Below are 21,264 nucleotides of genomic sequence, written 5' to 3' on the forward strand. Positions count from 1 at the left end.
TTTTTTTCTGAAGAAAACCATAGATTTTGGGGTCTCCTCCTTATCCTTTGAAAAATACCTTTTAAATTTTAGCTTTAAAAAGGACCTATCCTGACAATGTGCCACAAAAGGTTTATTTGGGACTCAGTACTTTGACACATGAGTATTTTACCAACTGAAGCATGATTTGCTATGCATTCAGGCTCCGTTCACTCAATCTCCCAATGCACCAATGCCGCAACAACAGCTCCCCAACATGTTCCTTCAGGATATCCCCATCCAAGGAAAAACAGCTATTCTGGGTGGTGAGGCTGGATTGTAAGAGAGTAGAATGCATGACAGCTGAATTTTGCCTGACTGGTTCTCTGGGATTTTTTTCACTCTTCTCCTCATCCACCTCTTTCAGGAAATATAAACTTAATTTATCTCAGCAGCTACTACAGGGTATCAGTTTTCACCAAAACTGGCCAACAGCTTAAGAAGTTATTAAAGAAAAGGGTGAAAGATGTATGGATGGGCTGGTGCAAGTCTCACAATAAGTTAGGGAAAGAAGGCTAAAAAACAATCCTTGTCAACTGATTTTAAAAAACTGCCTTTCTGAATTAAAGATACATCTTTTTTCTTGAAACAAAACCAAATTATTTAATTTTTTATGTTAAAATACACATATAAGAGATCTCCAAAAGTTGCTAATGGAAATGGTTCTCTAAGAAGAGTTTGTTAACAGAAAGATGTCTGAAATACCATATTTTTCTACATCGTCAGAACTTAGGAATTTATTTTAATAGTTACAATACCTTCTACAACTTCAAAACGGTTCTAAATATTGTTTGCCCTGTAGATTATGCATGCAAAATTTCAACAGGAATGTTTTGAAGAAGCTCAGTAAGGGAAGGCATTCTACATGAGGTTTGCAGCAGAATAAATGATGTTCCATGCTACAGTTCTTAGAGAGAATCCATAATCATCTTGAATGGGTATTGAAAGACCATGCACGGAAGTTACAAACATAAACCAATAAATACTATATTTTAAGGGGTATTAGCAATATCACAATGAACCACAGGATGATGTTCAGGCAGTTTATGATATCAGCAGAAGCACTAGATGTGTTTACAGGATTATAACACAAATAATTTTAGATTATTATGAAATGCAGAGTTTCTAGTTGTGTGTGCTTTGAATGGTAACATTATTGAAAATATAAAAAGATAGCAATGCTGAAGAACTCTAGAAGTATCACTTCAAAGCATTATCTAAAAATGTGGATATATGGGTATGGACCTCTATTCAAGGAACCACAGAGAGCTGGTCAGTTTGCTTAAGTGAAAGGGAAAAAAAACTAGGGAAAAAAACCTGTGCACTTACAGAAGGAGGTGGGAAAACATCAAGGAATGTGTTCACTCCAATCCCCTGGCCCATGGGGATGGGAGAAAGGAGAATACTGTTGCATTACCTTGTTCCATTGCATTATGCACACTAAGCCTCAGCATATTTAACTTGCTGAGGAGATGATGAGGAGTGCTGTACTGACTTCATCTTTTCACTGAAGACACAAAGTAAAAAGTAGCTTTGACTCAATGAATCCAAGAATGCAGAATAACTTTTTGTTCATATATATTTTCTTCCATTAATTCCTTTTCTATTATTAAAAGAACACATTTTAAAATACATTAAAATATACAGAAAGATAACACCAGAGCAGCACTCCATCACTTGTAGTGACAAAACTGAGTGCTTTATATGCTGGTTATTCCCTAAGAAGTCTCAGCTATATCTATGGCTGTTATTCAGACCTAAACAGACCTAGCAAAACCACAAAGATCATCCCAACCAGCTATAATAAATAGCTATAATAAACAACTTAATAAGTTACAACAGGCCAAGAGGCTCCTCTCCAGATTGTCTTTCTATAAGTAAAGCCTCAAGGGAAATAGGGATCCCTGATCCATGACTTCGGAGAAGAAAGTAGAGTACCATACAACAGAGACTGCAAAATTGTTTTAGGGAAGGTGAGCTGTTGTATACCAAGTGGTCTGTCTTCCTTATGCCACATTTTCTGATGGACAATGCACCACTTTCTCCCAGCTGCTCAGGAAGGAGTAAAGGCAACAATGCAAACCTTGAGACAAGCTCTTCCTGTTACTGGCCAAAACTAAGCAGCAACTTTGAACTCACAGGTTCAAAGCAACATCTTTGGAACTCAGAGCTCCCAAATCTCTAACGCCTCTCTCTCCAAAGCAGGAAGATGAGGTTCTCAGAGATGAGCTTTCAGCCCATAGGGGTTCCCCACGAGACTGGGAAGAGGGTGGCCAGGAGCACCAGACTTCCAAACCCCAGGTGCTAATGCTGCTCCAGAGCCTCAGTTCCACCATAGCATATTGTGGTGCCTGGCAAACACCCTCCAGCCACACTGCAGAGGTGCCAGCCTGGTGCGTCGAGCCCACGCTTCCACTCCAGAGGTAGGGAACCCAGTGGTGGTGACAGAGGCTTTAGTACCTCAGTTCCCAAAATGCCCCAACGTACCATTCCAGGAGAATTTGGACAGAAGCTGGTACAGGGACAAAGGCAACTCTGCTGGAATGTGCAAGGAATTTTATTTAGCTTTAATAAATCAGGAATTTCTAACAATGCCAAATTTATCTGGAAAATTGCTCACCATTTCTAATGCACTAAAGGTATCTAAGTAGCAAGATTTTCTCAAACACAAAAGCTCTTTTCTTTCCTTCTTTCATTTGCTATTCAGTAATTCTTTTTTTTATCTTATTTTCATCCGACTTTAAACAGAAAAAACCTTTCCCTTTCTTCCCCTTGCACTGTAGTATACCTCTTTCTGGAACTTCAGAACAGAATTTGCTTTCTGTCACTTCCCCATATTTTAATCTATTTTGTACGTCACATGTGAAGAAGGAAGAGGGAAAGTTGTCACAAAGATAGCATTAACACAGGAACTTGTTTTACAGGGTAGTAGTCATATAGTCTGGAGAATATACCCCACACAACATGACAGGCTCGTGTCTATCAATTTCATCTTGATGACCTGGAATGCTTCCAAAGCATTTTCAGATTGCTAGCTACCTGCCACACAGTTAGATGGTAGGTAGCAGCAATACTATTATTATTATTATTATTATTATTATTATTATTATTATTATTATTATTATTATTATTATTATTATTCCTTGTAGATTTCATCACCCCCAAAGATAGCTTTGGCTCTTTTATAATCACTGGATTGCAGAATAAGGAATGGCAAAAGAAACAAACAAATTAATTCTTTTATTCTCTGCTAACAGGCAAGAGCAAAAAAAACATATACAGTTGTTTTAGTTTTTTTAAAAATATGCTTTACACAAAAGGCTCACATTAATTAAGCTATGATGCCAATGATTATTTTTAGATCAAACCATTCTAAGAAATGGAGGTTTATTTGTAGACATAAAAGATCTTCACTGTACTTTTTTATCAGAAACACTGTAAGAACAAGAAATTACAAGTCTTTTTGGTACTACAAGCTATATTAAGACCATAGCATTGCTGTTCATCTTGAGGTTAGTACTAAAATTTTATTTACTATCAAAATGCAACATACTTAAGATTATTTTATTTTGAAATATATGCTGGTGTTTCAGATTGATAAACATGAATTAAGTATATATTAGATATAAATATACATGTATTTATGATAACGCATTTATGCTCTTTAAGAAAGAGGAATAGATAGGACAGTGATGATTACATATGATTCCAAAAAAGAAGTGTGAGGACAGAGAGAAGATAAAATGTGATAAAAGAATACATTAATAACATGAATCTGTCTACTGCATGAAGTGGCCTTATTCATATTTCCTAGACACCAAATACTTCAAGGTTTTGGGTTAAGTGTCTTGGATGCTGATTCAGAAAAAACAGCATCAGTTCAGCAGGGGAGGGGCTGCCTAAGAAACAGTTAGGGACAAAGCCCAAATTGAACAGGAAGAGAAAGACAGTGCTTACTGAAACAAATCAGGAGACTGACAATGTTTTTTCAGAACTTAAATCGAAGTGTGAACAAATTACAAAGTGCTGGCCTACAATCACAACAGGCTGTAACAGAGAGATGCTAAAACCAGATGTTAATTTTTACATTGATATCAAAATGGCTTCAAGTCTCCATAACATTAAACTCAGCAGTCTCCTTTGAGTAATTTAACACAGCATTTAGGCTTAAATAGATCCCTTAAAAGTTGTTCTTCAAAGGGCTCAATCCAGAATGAGACTAGAATAGTATTACCAGTGTTTGCAATTACATCACCACTTGGGCAGATCCTTAAAGTCCCAAGTTCAGTGTTAGCATGAGAATCACAGCAAACCCATTGAATTAAAAAGGCAATTTTAAATTCCTCCTTCTTAGAGTGGCAACAGGGAAAAAAACCAACCCCTAAGAACAAAAAAAATAAAAAAATTAAAAAAAAATAAAATAAGATAAAATAAAATAAAATAAAATAAAATAAAATAAAATAAAATAAAATAAAATAAAATAAAATAAAATAAAATAAAATAAATAAAATACCAAGACTCATGGAATTATTGTTGAATTTCCTTAAAAAGTATTAAACATTAAAATTAGTAAAAGTCCATACTACCCTTCTACCAAGTAGAGTGCATTTACTATGCTCTTAATTACAAATACAGAATGTGAAGGACCTCACAAAATTATTACAATATTTCATGCTGTGCCAAGGCCTCTTAATATGGCAACTTCACTGTGGACCACAGCCACCAAGTCTACACATGCCAATGCACACGTGTGTGCTCGTACACACATCTTTTCCTAAGAAACAATCCTGTTTCCTGGTACACACATTCTCCTAAGCACTCCAGGCAGTGACACTGGACAGGGACAACTTTGAGAGAGGGAGCCTAAATTCTTCTATACACTGCCACCAACGACTGTCCAAAACTGCAGAGAGACAATTTCTCAGTCAGTGCAGACAGTGCAGACATGTCCAAGCAAGGGTCACATCATTACTTGTGTGCTCTCCATTTCAGAATGTTAGGAATTACATCCTGATAGCTGATCTGCATTGTGCGCTACTACAACTATTTTTATTCTGAGTTTACTACATAAACTACATGCTATAAGTTAGGTGAATATAAGAGGTTTTATTAAGCCATAGAAACATTACAAAAGGAAATAATGGTGACCATTGTTTTGTATGCCATATATTCGTTAGAATAATTAAAGTGTTTTTGCAACTATATCTGAATCCTATTTCAGATTATTTTTCCTCAAGGACGTAAATGCTGCAGTATATTTTATTCCAGACTAATACAAATATTTTAAAATATTTTATCTGAAAGTTTATTACAAACTAAGGGGGGAATAATAGTCTGAGTTTTCATCTGGGAACTGTGCCCGTGCACTGACAGAATGTCTGTCTAAACTTCTATCTTCATTTGTTTATAAGTCTGTTAGCACAAGGCACTGGATATCCTCAACTCCTGCTGCTGAACACAACAGAAGCTGAAGTACTTCCTGAAGGCCCTGTTTGCTCTATTACATACATGCATTATTTTTACTAAAAACTTTGTATTTGTAAAAAAGCATATCCACCATTTTTTTTCCAATTCTGCTTTTGTGATATATATATATGTGTGTGTGTATGTGTGTGTGTTTTCCCACAGTGCAGTGCTGTTTGCCACCTGGAATTCTCATCAGCCTATAAAGTTGTGTAACCCATTTATTTCCTATACAGGTGTATTAAATTTCACTGGTAACAAAGAGCATATTGATATTAATGTTTTAATGATAAATAAACTGTTTTTATCATTTTATGTAGAATTTGCCTTAACAGCCTTTCAGTTTTGCTATGAATTAGCATGTATTGTTATGTAATCTCTAATGTATGTAAATGTATCTACTTCTCTTGATGTAACAAGGGAATAGTGCACAGCTGATGCAATTGTACCTAAAGTTATTGAATTTGCGAAAATAAACAGAGAGAAAACACACACTTTTCACATTCTTATGACTTAGGTGCAAATCCTGGAGTGTATTATAAACTGGTCTTTACAACCTATGAACAGATACGAACTATAAGTCAGACAGAAATAAGAACTCCCTAGGGATGCTGTCCAAAAAAAGAAAAGTAGCCCCTGTGGAGTAACTCCCTCTAAGTCATGCTGCTGCCACTGAAAATATGCAATGAATCCGTCTGCAGTTGGAATTTCAGATGCCATAATCCCTTACAGAATGTTGTCTAATTATTTTATTATGCATAATAAATGTAAAATATTTATTTTAGCTTACATAATTATATTAAAAATGTATGCTATTTTTTCTCAGTTTTGTAAGACATCCTTCACAAGTCATATACTTTATAGAAAGGAATGTATGCTGTTTTGCTGGCTTGGCTGTTTGTTTTACACAACTTCCACACATTCTTATCTATGGCTAAGGAACACCCCTGCATATTGCCCTCCACTACCTCACCACCACAGGTACTCTGTGCAAAATGAACCATACAGTGGAATCCCAGAGAACTTAAAATTCTTTTCTTTAATCACAGCAGAGGGATGGCCTGAAGCACATTAACATAATAGCAGTCCCACACTCTTGTGGTCAAAGTTGAAGCAATACTCTTTCTGCATCATGAAACTATGTCAGTGCTTCTCCCGAGCACTGTAATCTAACAAATTTGATCATGTGAGAACAAGGTTCTGCCTTTTGCATGCCCACCTTCATGTAACTCAGATCCATTTCACTGAAAAACCCCCCTCACACATACCATGAACATAAATTGCCTGAGAAGCTGTGACAGTTATACAGAAAGTCAGAACAAATGAGAGTTAAATTTAAAATCTTAAATATGAATAAATGAGCTTTCCCTATTTTAGACACATGCACAAAACCAGTTTAGTTCTGAAAATGCTGTATATCTGCATCTTTTATTAATATCATCAGACATAGGAGAACTTTTCCCTTCTGCCATCAGGTTAAATTCAGGTACCTAGCTATACTACAGGTTTAGAAAGACTGTCCACAGCCCATACAACCAACAGATTTTGAAACCTGTGTCACAGGCGCTGCTCATTTTCAGGATGTTATACAGCTCTTCAGTCCTTACTGTGCCTATTATCAAATGCAAACAGTATTGTTGTCAGTGTAACTCCAGGATGGTGTCATCTGAAAAGTTCAGCCACATAACACATCTTTTTTAAACGACTGAGAAATATAAAATAAGCATTGCATAAGTAATGGTGGTGCAGGGCCCTGTGAGACCAATTCTGTATTATAAAATTAAGTTAAACATTAATTAAGGGTGAATGAATATTTTTGTATGACAAAGCACATTGACTTAAGAATGGAGAGACATGCCATGTGATTTGAAAAAGTAAATGCAAAGGAAAATCGTGAATATTCTTATCTAGATAGGAAAAACCTAAATTGAAAACACAAATGTGAAAAACATATAACCAAACATAAAAGTACATTTTCATGTTTATGAATATTATATTTTTCTTCCTTCTAAAGGATTTTAAAAAATAGACTGAAAACATAATTTCAAATTATAATTGTTTCTGGAAGTCATATACTACTGTGTCGAAAAGCAGATGTTCATTTCTTTTTCATCAAGATACAAAAGATTTAGACAAAAAAAGAAAGTCAAGTGGTCACAGTACAAAAAACTAGATATGGAACATTTTTCCCAAGAATACTGAAGTACAACTATAAGCATACGCATATTATAGAGAATTTATAATTTGTGAGCTAAAAATGCTAAGTTAGTTTACTACTCCCTTCAGAAAAACACATCCATTCATGTCTTTCTAGTTAAGAAAAGAATGTCTCATGCTGTGTGTTATATAGGGAATAAATTGCCTTTTCTGTTCTATGCAGGCAAAATCACTCTTTTCCCCATAGTACCTTACAGCCGATTTCACTTCAGTTTATAAAGTTTATAACAGTTCCTAAATTCAGATTAGTTTCTTCTAATAGCCCTTTTTCTGTACTTCTAGCCAGGGTTATCTATCCTTTCACTCACTAGACTGGCAAGAATTTTTGCAGGATGATTATTCACAATTTCAGGCTGAGGAATTGAAAAGCTTGAGGTCAAGAATCTCTGAGAGTACTCTCAGCACCAATGAGCTGAATGGGAATAGTTTAAATATATTGTACTTAGCCACTGTTTTAATTCAAGTGTCTCAAACTACTTTATAGAACAGAGATCAGTTATCAATGAAAAGAAACTTAATATTAGCACTAACAATGGTTTCCTCCATACCCCAATACAAAAAGAGGAATATTCACCTCGCTGAAAGTACAAGGCTCATTAAAGAGTCTGCAGTTGCCAAGCAACACTAAACAGCAACACATGAAATAGTCTGGATGAACTTACAGTGCAAGGGCCGAGCTCACAGCATCACAATGAGACCTCAACCACAAAACATGGGGGTGAATTTTAGCAATAGATCAGCAGATTTTGAAATCTTCATTTTAACATTTTCTGTAGATGACACTTGCAAGACTACATACCATCTGCTGAACTGGTGCAAACAATATTATTTACAGGGTTGCTAATAACTTTCCTTTAGAAGAGAAATACTGGGTGACTTGACAAGGAAGCACCATGTGATTCCCTTAAAACTGTAGTTTAAAATGAAGAAAGAGGTGGATAGAGAGCAAAATATATACTTGCCAACAAGGCTGGCTAATATCCCAGGCCTGTGGAAACTGGCAGGCACAAGCAGGACTGCTGAGCTAATAAATACAGCAGCCTCTCTACGGGCTCCTCTGCAGCTACACAGAGTGGCTCACTGCCTCTATGAGCTTGTAGCAGCAGCAGCAGCATAGTTCTGGTTCCTGCGTCCCTACCAGATGTTTTTCAGCTGAATTTGGAACACATTTCCTGCAGAATCAAAGCTTCATCAGCTGGTATCTGTAGAGATCAGGCTCCAAATGTTAGGTCAAAATTGGCCTGTGAAGGATGGAAACTAACATTCTATTGTCATGAAACATTTATTTTTCAATAATATAAAAGAAGGCCATGCCCAGATATTTCTTGTTAATCCTGATAAAATAATTATGCTTGCATCTTCTCTAATAATCTCCAGCATAATAAGATACTCATAAAAAACTTGCTATTTCTTAGAATTTATATCCCATACAGAAAACTCCTTATCCAAAGTAAAATGATCTCCTGTCTTTCACTCAACAGAGCACTGGGTTACGCATTTTGTATCCTGAGTGAGGGAAGTGCACCCACTCATTGGGTATGTGTGACAAATCCCAGACTGATTCACATCTACAGTGCTCCAGTCTCTTGGGTCTTCAAGCCAAGGAGCTCAAACCCACTATAACCCACCTCTCATTACACAGCTCTGTAATAAAACCATTCCTGCCAGTTGGCATGATTCAGTAAAAGTGAATGGCCACAAGATGAAGTGTCCTCAAACACACGGCATTAAAGACAGCACTTCTTTTACCTTCAATGCAGCACATCATGTCACACTAATGCTTTTATGCTATCACTTCACCCAACACAGACCTTTTAGTGCAACTCCTTTGACAAATGAAAACCATCTTTAATTCTTAGATGACTTACTGAAGCTGAAAAACCACTTCTACTTTTAATGAAAAATATAAAGAAAGCAGGGGCACTCTAAAGGTAGCAGCATAGAAAAATAGCCCTCCCCACAAGGTTATCAAATTCAGTTCTCTGCAGTTCCAGAGTATGATTTAATGGGTGCTCAGTAGCAAAGAGTTCACAGAACGTCTGCCCCACACAAACAAAACAAAACAACAAGAAGTTTTGCACAGGAAATGTGTGACAACTGCAGAGGCTTTCCGTACAAGAGTTTTCTGTAAAGTAGGCTATAAATAGCATGAAAACAGGTATTATGAGAGCAGATAGGCTTCATTATATAGTCTTGCTTTAGGGAACTACATTAAAATTTTAATGAACATACAGCTGCATGTTCAGCATGCAAAGAAAATAAGAAATGCTATAGTGGTTTAATCAAATGTTTAATTTTCCCCTCTTATGTGCATGCATCACAACCCATACATCTAATCATATGCCATTTATCAAATATAATGCAAATTTTTAAAAACTTTTTGAACACCAACTCTTGCAAATGGCTCATAAAATAGTCTATGGTTTCCTTTATAGTACACATGGACCGGCCACCTCACTGCAAGGTATTAAAAGTATTCAAAAATGCAGAAGTGTATTTAAAAGTAAAGATTCACTTAAGAAGCAATGAGATAATTTAATAAGTAGTCTATAGTGAACCAAAAACACAGGCAATAAGCACCAGAAGTAATCTTCACTGTTCAATCATGTGATTCTTCTAAATTTAATCTGCTGCCCTAACATGGGGATGGGTTTTAATGGTGTAATAAGGGAGGCTTTGCCGTGCAACCAAACCTATGGCCAACTCTCATCCAAACACCCTGGTTAAGAAGGAGAAGGAAAACTGGAACAGAACAACAAGACTCTGAAGAGCTGTAACTAGCTTGAGTTGCTTCCAGTTCTAATAAGTGTCTGGTGAGTATTTAGGCTGGTAAGCCTTTTAGAGAACTTTTCCTTTCTTGGTGAAATGGTTGCAACTCAACCAAGAAAAAATTCAAAACCGCAGCTGATTTGAAAAGGCAATGCAGATAAGCAGCCTCACCACAGAGAATTCCAACAGACACTGAAGCAGCTGTGAAACAAACACTCAACATTAGCACTGTAGTGTTACCACTAAAAGGCTTCCCATCATTTGTTTTTCTTTATAAAGTAATACCTAAATACTGAAGACTAAGTTTTTAAATTTAGCTCCTAATTTAATATGCAATTACCACTGCCCTGATGGTGTTTTAATGGCAGTATATTTTTATTGGTGACTTCAAATGAACCTCATCTGATCACCTTAACCCTTCTCTCATCATGCTTTAGTTAATGACTCATTACCTGTAGTCACACCAGGGACATCTGTAAGGCTTTTCTCCAGTATGGACACGCTTATGTCGTGTCAGATGCGATTGTGTTGTGGAAGCAAAGTTACACTCATCACATTTGAATGGTTTCTCTCCTAGAAGGTGACAAGAGAAGATTATCAGTTTTCATCTACAGAAAAGGAAAAGAAGCCCAAATTTCTGGCATATCCCTTGAGACAGCTTTTAGCCCATGTATATATATAGTAAACACAAATACAACATAAATTTCCAAATACAATGCATTAATTTCAAAATATGACAGAAACACATCAGTATCCAACTGACTTCTCATGTGGAATTACACAGCAGCAAAAAGGAGGAGAAAAAACTGAAACAGAATAACCTTGTTACTGCGTCTTATTCCATGAAAATACCATAACCAGGTGACAGGCGTTCCTCACACACTACACCTCTTCAAGCTGGGTGAGGAACAGTCCTGAAAGCAACATTGGGGGAGGCAGAACGTGAAAAATCACACTGATGCTTGTAGTCAGCACCTGCTCAGAACATCTCCAGGTGAAAAGTGTCTTTGTTTTCATCTCCGACCTCAATTTTTAATGTTATCCTTTAAATAACATAAATAAACCGGGACTGAGAATATGAACCAGAACTCTGTGCTCCATTCCACCTATCTTGCCTGCTAGTCTTCTGCCCTTGTTAATATTTTCTGAACAGTAGGCCAATTATCAGTAGAAGGACTTGAAAGGTTAATGAAAATAAAACAAACAAACAAAAACCAACCACCAAACCTAGACAAGGACAATATTTTCAGAAGACTAAAATTCAATCTCTGCTGAATGTGCAGCTGCACTGAAAATTTCTAGAGGACTACTAAGTGAAGAAGGGTAAAAATCTTTATTGTCTAAGTTGTAATGTGAAAAGAATATTCTTCCTTCCAGTGTCTACCTCAGAAGATACTGATATAAAACCTCATGACAGATACACACTGTGATAACTAGCTAAGACACCTGCATTCCATTTTTCCAACTTTTTCCACATTTTCCAATTTTCGCCACAGAAATATTCTGTGGGGCTTATAGGCAGCTATAGTTATCATTTAGAGAGGAAACAGGTTTCCTTTTGAATGGAGAAGACAACAGCCAGCTCCTAACTTCAGTGTACGCTCCAGTGCACAAGCCTTCAGAAGTATTTATCTAAAAACTGCATAAGGAATCAACATCCCTGACTTAAGAAGTCTGGATAAAGTTGTTAGGGACAGACATGTACCTTGTAGACTGTTCAGAGGTCTAGGACAGGCAGTTTCAAAATTGAACCCTAAGCCTATTAGCAGGCACAATTTGAAGTTTTTCAGACTGACAGAAGACACACCACCAGCATATGACTATCAGTAAGAGTGGCCTTTTGCAATCAGTAGCAAAAGGCCATTCCCAAATGGCCGTGCCTCTAAAACGAATTTTTCAAGTCTGTTCACAGCATGAGACACTGAAGATTTTGAAATAGATTTTGCCAGAATTCTGAGAACAGAGAGAAATATGCATTTTTCCTTCTTGGAGCTTGTTGTGGGATTTCCTCCCAAGGGAAAAAGATACTCAAGGTCCTCAAGGTCTGAAAAGCCCCTAATGTGGGATGGAAAGACAACAGAGCAGCTTCTGAAAGCTCCATAAAGAGCTGGCATAATTGCTTTTAGCAGCTGCGGGAGAGAATACCAGCCAATGTTTTTCATTTATTGTTTCATGGGACAAGGAAAGGTGAAGGGGCAGGACACAAAGCCGAAGCCTCTATGCTGGACAAATTGAGACTGCTAGAAAGTATGTCTTTGCTGCCCCAAATGGGGTTTTCTTGTCAGACCCTGACACTCTGCTCTGGAGAAGCTGATTGTCCCAGCAGCTTGCATGGTAGTGGCTGCTGCTTCAATTAAACTCTCTGGGAGGCCATAGACTCCCTAGCAACGTAACCTGCTCTTGAACTGAAGATTTCCTCTTCTGATTTATTTTATCATCTAGCACTAAAGAAGATAGCAACATTTTCAAGCCTAAGTAGTTAAGCCACAGGTATTTTAGATAACATACATACTTATTTTAACTGCTTTCATTTAAAATGCACTAGAACCTTGCCAACTTGCTCCCTTGTAAAAATAGGCAGATCTGAACTGAAAGGAGATTTTTAGTTTGTCATTCAGGGGAAAATGGATCAACTAAAGGTTTGCTACTGTACCAGGGCAGGGCCATTGGGCCTGACAGCCGAACAAGAGCCTGTTGAAACTAGGAGGGCTTGCAAATTCCACCGTGACCGTAAGAAAAATGATAATCTTTGCCCACTGCTCCAGGAAGTTTTTCCTTAGGAAATCCTTGTGGCTAACTGCTCCTGTCAAGTAGACTATGTGTAAATCTCACCTGACAGAAAATACATCACAGCAGCACCACACAACAAAAGCTAGCTAAATGGGGAGGAAAAAAGACAGCCTAGCACAGCCTGTAATTCTTAGCAGCTGTACGTAAGAAACAGTATTTTTTATGGAAAATTTACCAGGTTAATTAGTATAGTTGAAAAAAACCTAAAAGACAACTAGGTATTTCTTTGGATTGGGTGATCCTGAAGAGTTTATTAGCTGCAGGAGTACTTTTATTTATTTTTTTATTTATTTAAGTTTTCCACAGACATGCTGATTTAAGAATTTTTTGTCTTCCCTATCTATGGGCCAGGATGCTTCTAATCAGTCTTTGTGTTCCCGTTTTCCTTCCACCATTCTTGCCCCCAGACATTTCAGGCAATAAACATAATCCTTTTAATACAGGCTGCCACTAAAAATTCCAAGAGGACTTTTGCTCACCCCCAGTCAAGGTTCTAATTCTTACAAAATTAAAACTATACAAATGAAAATATCAGTTTTGACAGTATTTTTAAACAATAATATGTAATAATTTTAAAATAGTGTGTCCATAATCGTAAGGAAAAAGTCTACATATTTAAAGACCAATAAAGGTAAAAGAATATGAAATATCCCCCCTCCCCCATTTCCATTACAGAAGACTTGTCTGTGTCTCACCAGCTCTACCTTTATCAATAACAGGTCCCATGAAAAAGACAGGTGCCCCAAAATGATTCAGTGGACAAGAAGCTCCATGGGGGAACAAAAATGAAGGACACACATTTCAAAATCAAGGACCCGCTTTATGGTGGTTTACTTTGCTTTTAACACAAGCACTTTCAAAAAGCTACATTTCCTGACGACAGGATTAAAAATGAAATGGCTTTGCATTTTTGACAATACTGCAACCAGCTTCTGAAGTGCATCTGCTGTTTAAGTCACCTGAAATGGAAAATTTGAGCTCCAAAAATCAAAAATTGGAAAAGAAGATCACAAAAGGGCCAGTTCATAGGGAGCACTAGTATATAAAAGCAGTTATTAAAGCTGCTGCTAATCAGTAACTGAAGTTTTTTCTTTTTCTCTCGCTACTAGACAATTTCTTAGGTAGGAAGAAAGTCTTAAATACCCAGGGTTTTGGTGACTTTGCTGGTCAAAGCTCTCCTATAATCATTTTGCCAATCTGCTGCAAATGTTGGTGTATATAGAAATGGGAAAACAACAAAGATGCTCTTCAAATTTAAGCTCTTCTCTTGCTGAAAAGAGCAATAAGTCTTCTTACTGTGCTACATTTCCTATGGTATTCAACATTATAATTTTTTTAAGCTGTGGTGGGGAAGCTGAAGGGAAGAGGCTACATTATACATTAAATTCAATGCCGAGTAATGTAACTACACATTAAAGTCAAAGAGCAGTTCACATGAGAAATAGAAACACAAAGTGAGTCACTCATCTGGATAAAAACACATATATTATTAAATTTTCTTTCTTTATTACACTGACCTATAAACGTCTTGAGAAGTGCAAGATTGAAATGAGTGAGCAGAAGCAATCATACAAACACTGCTCTGTACAATACAAGCTACCATCTTCAAAAATGCATGAAAATATTTGAACAAAGACACGATCTCCTTAAGCAGTTCCATAGGTTCATGGTGACTGCCAAGAAGCGCACAGTAAGTGTACTCATCCACTAACCCCTTACTACTGTGATGTACTTCTACAACCCTGGGAAGATCCCATCACAACTAACACATGGGAAGCAAATGCAGACTGTTGATGTGCAGAAGATGAGGATGGGGGTTTTTTGCAATTTGCAGGAATACTAACCAACATTACAAAAGGGATTTCATGCAAGAGAACATGGGCTGTGACTGCTCAGCACTGCTGGACTGAGACAGCTACTACAGCACAAAATGGAAGTTTACCAGGAAACATGTAGAAGAGGGGACAAACAAAGGAGGTGAGCAGAACAATAAGAGCAAGAAGATAAAGAGAAGACATTTTTAAATTATTATTTCCATGTTTTCATTTAAAGCAAAAAATAATTACCTTTGCTTGTTCTTTCTCTCTTATGCAATTTCCTTGTTGATCATGTTTAAGGCAAAATATCTAAATTATCTGATATTATATGCTTTGTGTATGTGTGTATATGTGTGCATGTGCATGCGTGTGTGTGCGCGTGTTTATATTTGGTGGCTGTTTTAGAGGTTATTTACCCTTTTTTGTTACAATATTCAGGTAATTGTTTAATTCTTTGTGCAATTCAACTTACTCTAAATCCAGCAAAAACTATCTTCAGGAAGATTTTCTTACTGGAACAAAATACGAATCAAAAAAACTTTCTTCAGGATGAGTCAAAACACAAAATCTTTTCCTCCCAGCCTTGTTGAGACACCAGAACTACCGGAACATCTCTGTTCCTCCAGCACTGCAAACTATCCCTTATTTACCACATAGCACCAGCTGATACTGTGAGCAGTCCAAGTTTCTTAAGACAGTTTATCACAGCCTAGGCAGCCACAAGTGCCTATTGTAAAGCATTTGGCAGACAGAGATGTAAGTATTCCTTTCAGTGTGATAAAATTCAGGCCAAACTCTGGACCACTCCTTAAGCTGCCATTGCTTCAATTCACAAAGTAGAAGCTTAGGCCATAGATATTTACATCATCAGTGAAAGACTTTCACAATACCAGCGATACATTCTTGCAGAATAGGACTGGAAGAAGGTGCACTCAGGTCATAAAATAATGTTGGAACATCTTCACAGGACAAAATCAGCCAACAACTTTGCTTATTCTCTGTCCCAAGTGTATGTTTCTCACGGGACCAGGTCATCATTAAGGACATGATATATTTAAAAGAGAATAAAAATATCAACTGGTACAGTTGAGAACACCAGGAATCTCTTGACAGGTCAAATAATTTGTTCCTACTTTACAGCTGAGAAAGATATTTCCTATATCAAGGAAATCTTTATGCAGATTCATCATGTTTACAAGTATATTAAGTACTAAAGTTTTTCAAGTCTTAAAGCTAATGGCTTCTTTGTTCAGTTTAACATTGCTGTATTTATTTTCATTCAAAACCAAAAACATCTCTTCAGGGGATAACATTCTATTTGCCAAACTGGTCTGTACAGTTTGCTGCAGAGTGACCGAGGGTTAGATTCTGCCAGCTTTCTTCATGCCAAGTTATACTTCAAGCCTCCCATAACACTTCCAAAGAAAATGCATCTTTCACAAGATAAAGGCATTTTTCCAGGTACAAAGAAAGAATATCATCTAAAAAGGGAAGAACAGAGTAAGAAATACCAGAATAAGGAGTATCAAAAGTCTAAGTGGCTGGTCCTACAGTCAGTGCTCTCTTGTGTCAAATCTCTACCAGCAGCTGAACATTTCTCTGGGGTGTTGGGACATCTCAGGCCTTGACGCTGGGACGAGAGGAGACTTGTTAAGTTGGTTAAGACTCCTTAACTACATGTGAGGATTTGTTCATTTGCCCTTGCACTGTGGGCCTCTGACAGGTGATAGAAGTAAATCTTGGGTTGGAAGATGTTCTGTGTCAGCCCCCTAGACAGCTTGTATTACAGTAGGGAATTATTTAAGCCATTTAGACTATTTTTGACACCTATCCCTTTTAAACCTGATTGTAATTTGCTTTGGCATTCTTCTTTGGGAAAATTGTGCCAACTGGGGACAGAGAAAAAAAAAAATAAGGTACAAAGAAAGGTAAAAGTAAAAGTGCATGCAGCTAATGACTGAGATAAAGTTGAGCGCTGGATGAAAATACAATGGAACCCATGGAAGTGCAACAATGCTAGCAAAGGTGGATTGTGTCATTCTCCTTGAAACAAATAGAAGGTACAGATAATTTTTCTGCTAAAGAATCATCTCTGATTGTTTGTGCCACAGAGGCAGATAAATGCCAAAAAGATAGATCCCTCTGCCTCTGAGATACTGTCCTATATAGTATAAAGTTAATAGCAAAGTAATAACGAGCCTCCAGTCCTGACATAAAATATAAAGTTATGCTTGCTAGATGCAAGCTTCATGATCTATAACCTGTAAATCCCTGTGATCATAGCACAAGAAGCCTCTACCACATTGGCAAAAGAAGGGCAAAAATGCCTTCAAAAACCTGGACAGCTTTTCACCAGGAGTACACCATATTTTTAGCCTAATTCTGCACATAAATCAGGAAATAAAACAGTTTTTCTCTTGGCTGGTGGCCTAATGATACAATATATATATATATATTTGATGATAAGGGCTTACATTTCTGAGAAACTAGATCTACACTCACATAATAGGTACAGACAAGAAGGGTAAATACAAAAATTTGCATTTCTTCTACATCCCCAACCTGAAAGCACTATTTACCATTTGTGTGGCTGCATTGACTGTGGGTCCTAGACATATGCAAGATCCCAATGTGTCACATGGCAAGGCAATGAAAAACAAAAGGTATTTCCTATCCACTTGATCACAATAATTTCTTTTTGCTAATTAATTAATTAATTAGTCAATTTCTCAGCCTACATTTGTTAAATTTGTGCCCACATGTGAAAATTCTTCAAAGCTCCAGAAAAATGGAAACTTTAATTACAACTGAAGCATGCAACTTCTATTCCAGTAGTTGTAATTGCTCATGTTATCATTCAGAGTGTAATAATAAAATAACTTACTATATTTACTGAATTACTTTTATTGGTCACTTGAAAAATACAAACTTGATGCAGAGAATGGGAACTGACTGTGGCAGAATTCTTCCACAAATTTATGTTCCTTGTTATTAGAAAAAAAAAAAAAAAGATTCTGAAAGTAGGATTACTAACTAGACTTGCAAGCAAATTTTGGCCCCGAATACACATATATTTTTCTAAAAACATTAAAAAATAAAATTTTAGCTTATCTGTTTCAATATATGTTTATTGCCTGACCAGCACTGAAAATCCCACCTTTCTGAAAGCATCAGAATCTCCTCCAAATATGATTGCTTTAAATAAACTGAAAACAGGGTGGGAAGAATGGCTTCAGGCTCTCAAGAAAGAGAGTAGCTGCTCTCCAGGAAATTACACATTTAGATGGTATATGTCCTCAGTGAAGATTAGTTTATACAGGGACATAATAAAATCTCCCACTGTGATCCCTTTACAAAATCCATGGAAAATTCATGATGTAACAACTACAGCTTCTCATTTGTTAGCCATTTCTTTCCACTGTACATTAGACAATGGTCACTTAACTCACACAGCAATTCCTGATGATATTACATTATCCTCATGATAGTCAGTAAAACAAAAAAACTACACTGGCTTAAACAGCAACACTTCTATGTCTGTTTGAACAAAATCTATCCAAATAATCAAACACTTACAAGGAACTACTAAAAAGCACAATTAAGGTAGAATGTATTAATAAATGTTTAATACTTACACTTTTTCTGGTCTTCTGAAACTAAGAACCAGTTTAATTTTGTCTGATATTAAAATTTTATAACCATGTGGTAGGAAAGCTTTACTAATTCTGGGAGAGAAATCTTGCTTTACATGCCAGCCATGTGGTAACTTTTAAAGTTGCACCTATTAATTACAAACTATCTTAAAATTACGAAAGGGCAACTGAAACAACACTAGCTTTCAACTATGCTTCAGTCCAAAAAAATAGATTAATTTATATGTAGTCTCTAATTTTCACCCAGGGACATTCTAGCAGTCTCTTGCAAAATATTCACAGTAGGTAATCTATTTGGGCCTCGGAAAAAAAAAATAAAATTGTAGACTTAGTATTCATTGAAAGAAGAAAGCCAGTCTTCAGAATTCTCCTTCCTTCAGAAAAAAACCAAAAAAAACCCCAACCCACAAAAAATACCCCCCACTCCCCCCCAGGCAATTATTCAAACTCCCAGCTAACAGATTTGATGCAGACCCTGGGCATACCAATTTCACAAAAACGAGAAAAAGCAAAGCAAACAATGAGCCAATGTACTATTTGTGCTGTAACGTGCTATTTGACTTGTGTTACTCCCCAGTGTAGAGGGACTCCCTTGCTGGGGAAAATACAGGGAAGAGTAAAGACAGCTTTACTGACCTGTGTGCTGCCGCCGATGCTTGGTGAGGGCATGACGTGTCCCGCCGGCAAAGCCACAAAGGTCACAGAGGAACGACTTCTCGCCTGTTGCAACAATAAACAGATGAGGGACTGCGGAGGTCACAGATCATTAAAACATATCTATCAAGGCTTTCAGGGTTACTAATTCCTCCAATCAAATGTTTCCATGTAAATATGTCAAATGGGAATGAAATTACCACTGCGGTTTATTGACTGTGATAAAATCTGAAAAGCACCACTGAACATAATTACATACTTGTCAGACCCATAAAAATTAGCTTTATTATCAATGGAATGGTTTTGTACAACTTCATTTCTGTTAGATGTCTTCCAGATGGGGCTGCTTTATGCACTTGAACAGTTTTTATGCATATCCTGATTTTTTACAATTCCCATACATCTGGCCTTTCTGTGCTGAGTAAAGATTGCCTGGAAAAAAAAGTTAATATACTGTATATATGATTCTGCTTAAATAAAATATATTTAATTTACTAACAAATTAAAGGTACTGAGAAATTTTCAACAGACTAGGTCACAGTCATCTTTAGTTACCTTCTATTTATTAATAAGTATAGAATTATTTTCTTGAACACAGGAAGAGTGCAGGCAACAATAAAAGCCAAATTATTCAGTACCAGTGGCAATTCAGCACTGTTTATGTTTCTAAAGTTTTCATGGCATAAAGAAAACAGGTCTGGGGATTGCTACTGAAATTGCAGCAGAACTCACATTGTTCGTCTTCAAATGATAACTCTTCATTCCAAACCTCTGGACGAATTTGAGAGATTTTGGCAAGCTTGATACTCATTAAAAGTGTATAAATGCCCTCTTTTTAACTTTTTTTTTTTTTTCCCAACAGAAGCTAGGATTTTGCCCTGTTGCCTATAAATAGAGTTTATCAATTCATGGCAATATTTTTTACTCAGTATGTACTAACATGCACAGAAATCTCAGTCCTTAAAGGCCACATGGAAGGTCATTATGAATTAGTAACACTAACCTCAGGTATAGTCTCAGTAACCTGATATAAGACTGAATTTTTTATTTATTTTTTATTTATTTATTTTTTATTTTTTAAAAAATAATCCCATTAGTCACTTGGAGCCAAATTGTCTCCTTTCATGGTAACACAGCAGAGATGGGGCTGGTGGGGCAATGATGCTGAATTCATTGAAACTAACCGTCTCCTTCCAATTCTTCCCAGTGGGGAAGGAAATTTAGTTCCTACAAAAGACGGCTGGGTTAAGAGGTCTGGTGTCAAATTACCAAGTCCTCCTGTGGAGACAGAAGGATGGAAACCTCCATGCTGTTTATTCCCACATAACCAGGCACAGGAATACACTGACTTTCTGTAAAGGCACAGTGCCTCAGTTAACTTTGGATACTGCTCACATAAGCAAGAGACCATTTCCAGAGTGGGAGCTCCCAGGAGAGCCTCGCAGGGACCAGTTGCCCTCTCCCACCACCACCTCCATGAGGTCTTGAGGAACCCCAGCTCCTCACCCCAGGTGCCCCAGTGAGGGAGACCCTGGGCCCTGTGACACCAGGAGGAAAGCAATTCCAAATTTTCCAAGGCAGCTTGAATCCTACCACCAAAATGGGATGACAAAAGAGCTGATAAACCTCTGCCACGTAGTGAGACTATGAAATGCAATGGGCACAATTTCAGAATTTCACTGTTTCAGAAAAAAGCAAATGGTGCATTGTTATTTTCTGCACCCAAATCTGGTCATGTAAAGCAGACTGAAAATATACAGGACTTTGGACTTTTTTAAAATTTTGGTCTCTTGATGAGAGTATCCCAGAAGAGCAGCTAAGGTGCAAAATAATTTCAGTACCACTTTCGGGAGTCAATCCCAGCAATCTGTTGCTATAATTGA

The 21,264-nt window shown here is 37.0% G+C and overlaps 1 protein-coding gene across 1 annotated transcript in view; it reads right to left on the bottom strand.

The window, feature by feature from the left end:
* The window catches only part of ZNF407 (zinc finger protein 407), a 335,252-nt gene that overhangs the window by 114,472 nt on the left and 199,516 nt on the right, over positions 1 to 21,264 (bottom strand). Inside the window, exons 6-7 of the mRNA XM_015618174.3 lie at positions 19,364 to 19,447; positions 10,920 to 11,040 (exon numbers count right to left, since the gene is read on the bottom strand). Coding sequence (XP_015473660.3) covers positions 10,920 to 11,040; positions 19,364 to 19,447 — 205 coding nt within the window. The remainder of the gene's footprint in view (positions 1 to 10,919; positions 11,041 to 19,363; positions 19,448 to 21,264) is intronic.

The sequence above is a fragment of the Parus major genome, chromosome 2 (genome assembly GCF_001522545.3).
Source record: "Parus major isolate Abel chromosome 2, Parus_major1.1, whole genome shotgun sequence".
Classification (NCBI taxonomy): Eukaryota; Metazoa; Chordata; class Aves; order Passeriformes; family Paridae; genus Parus; species Parus major.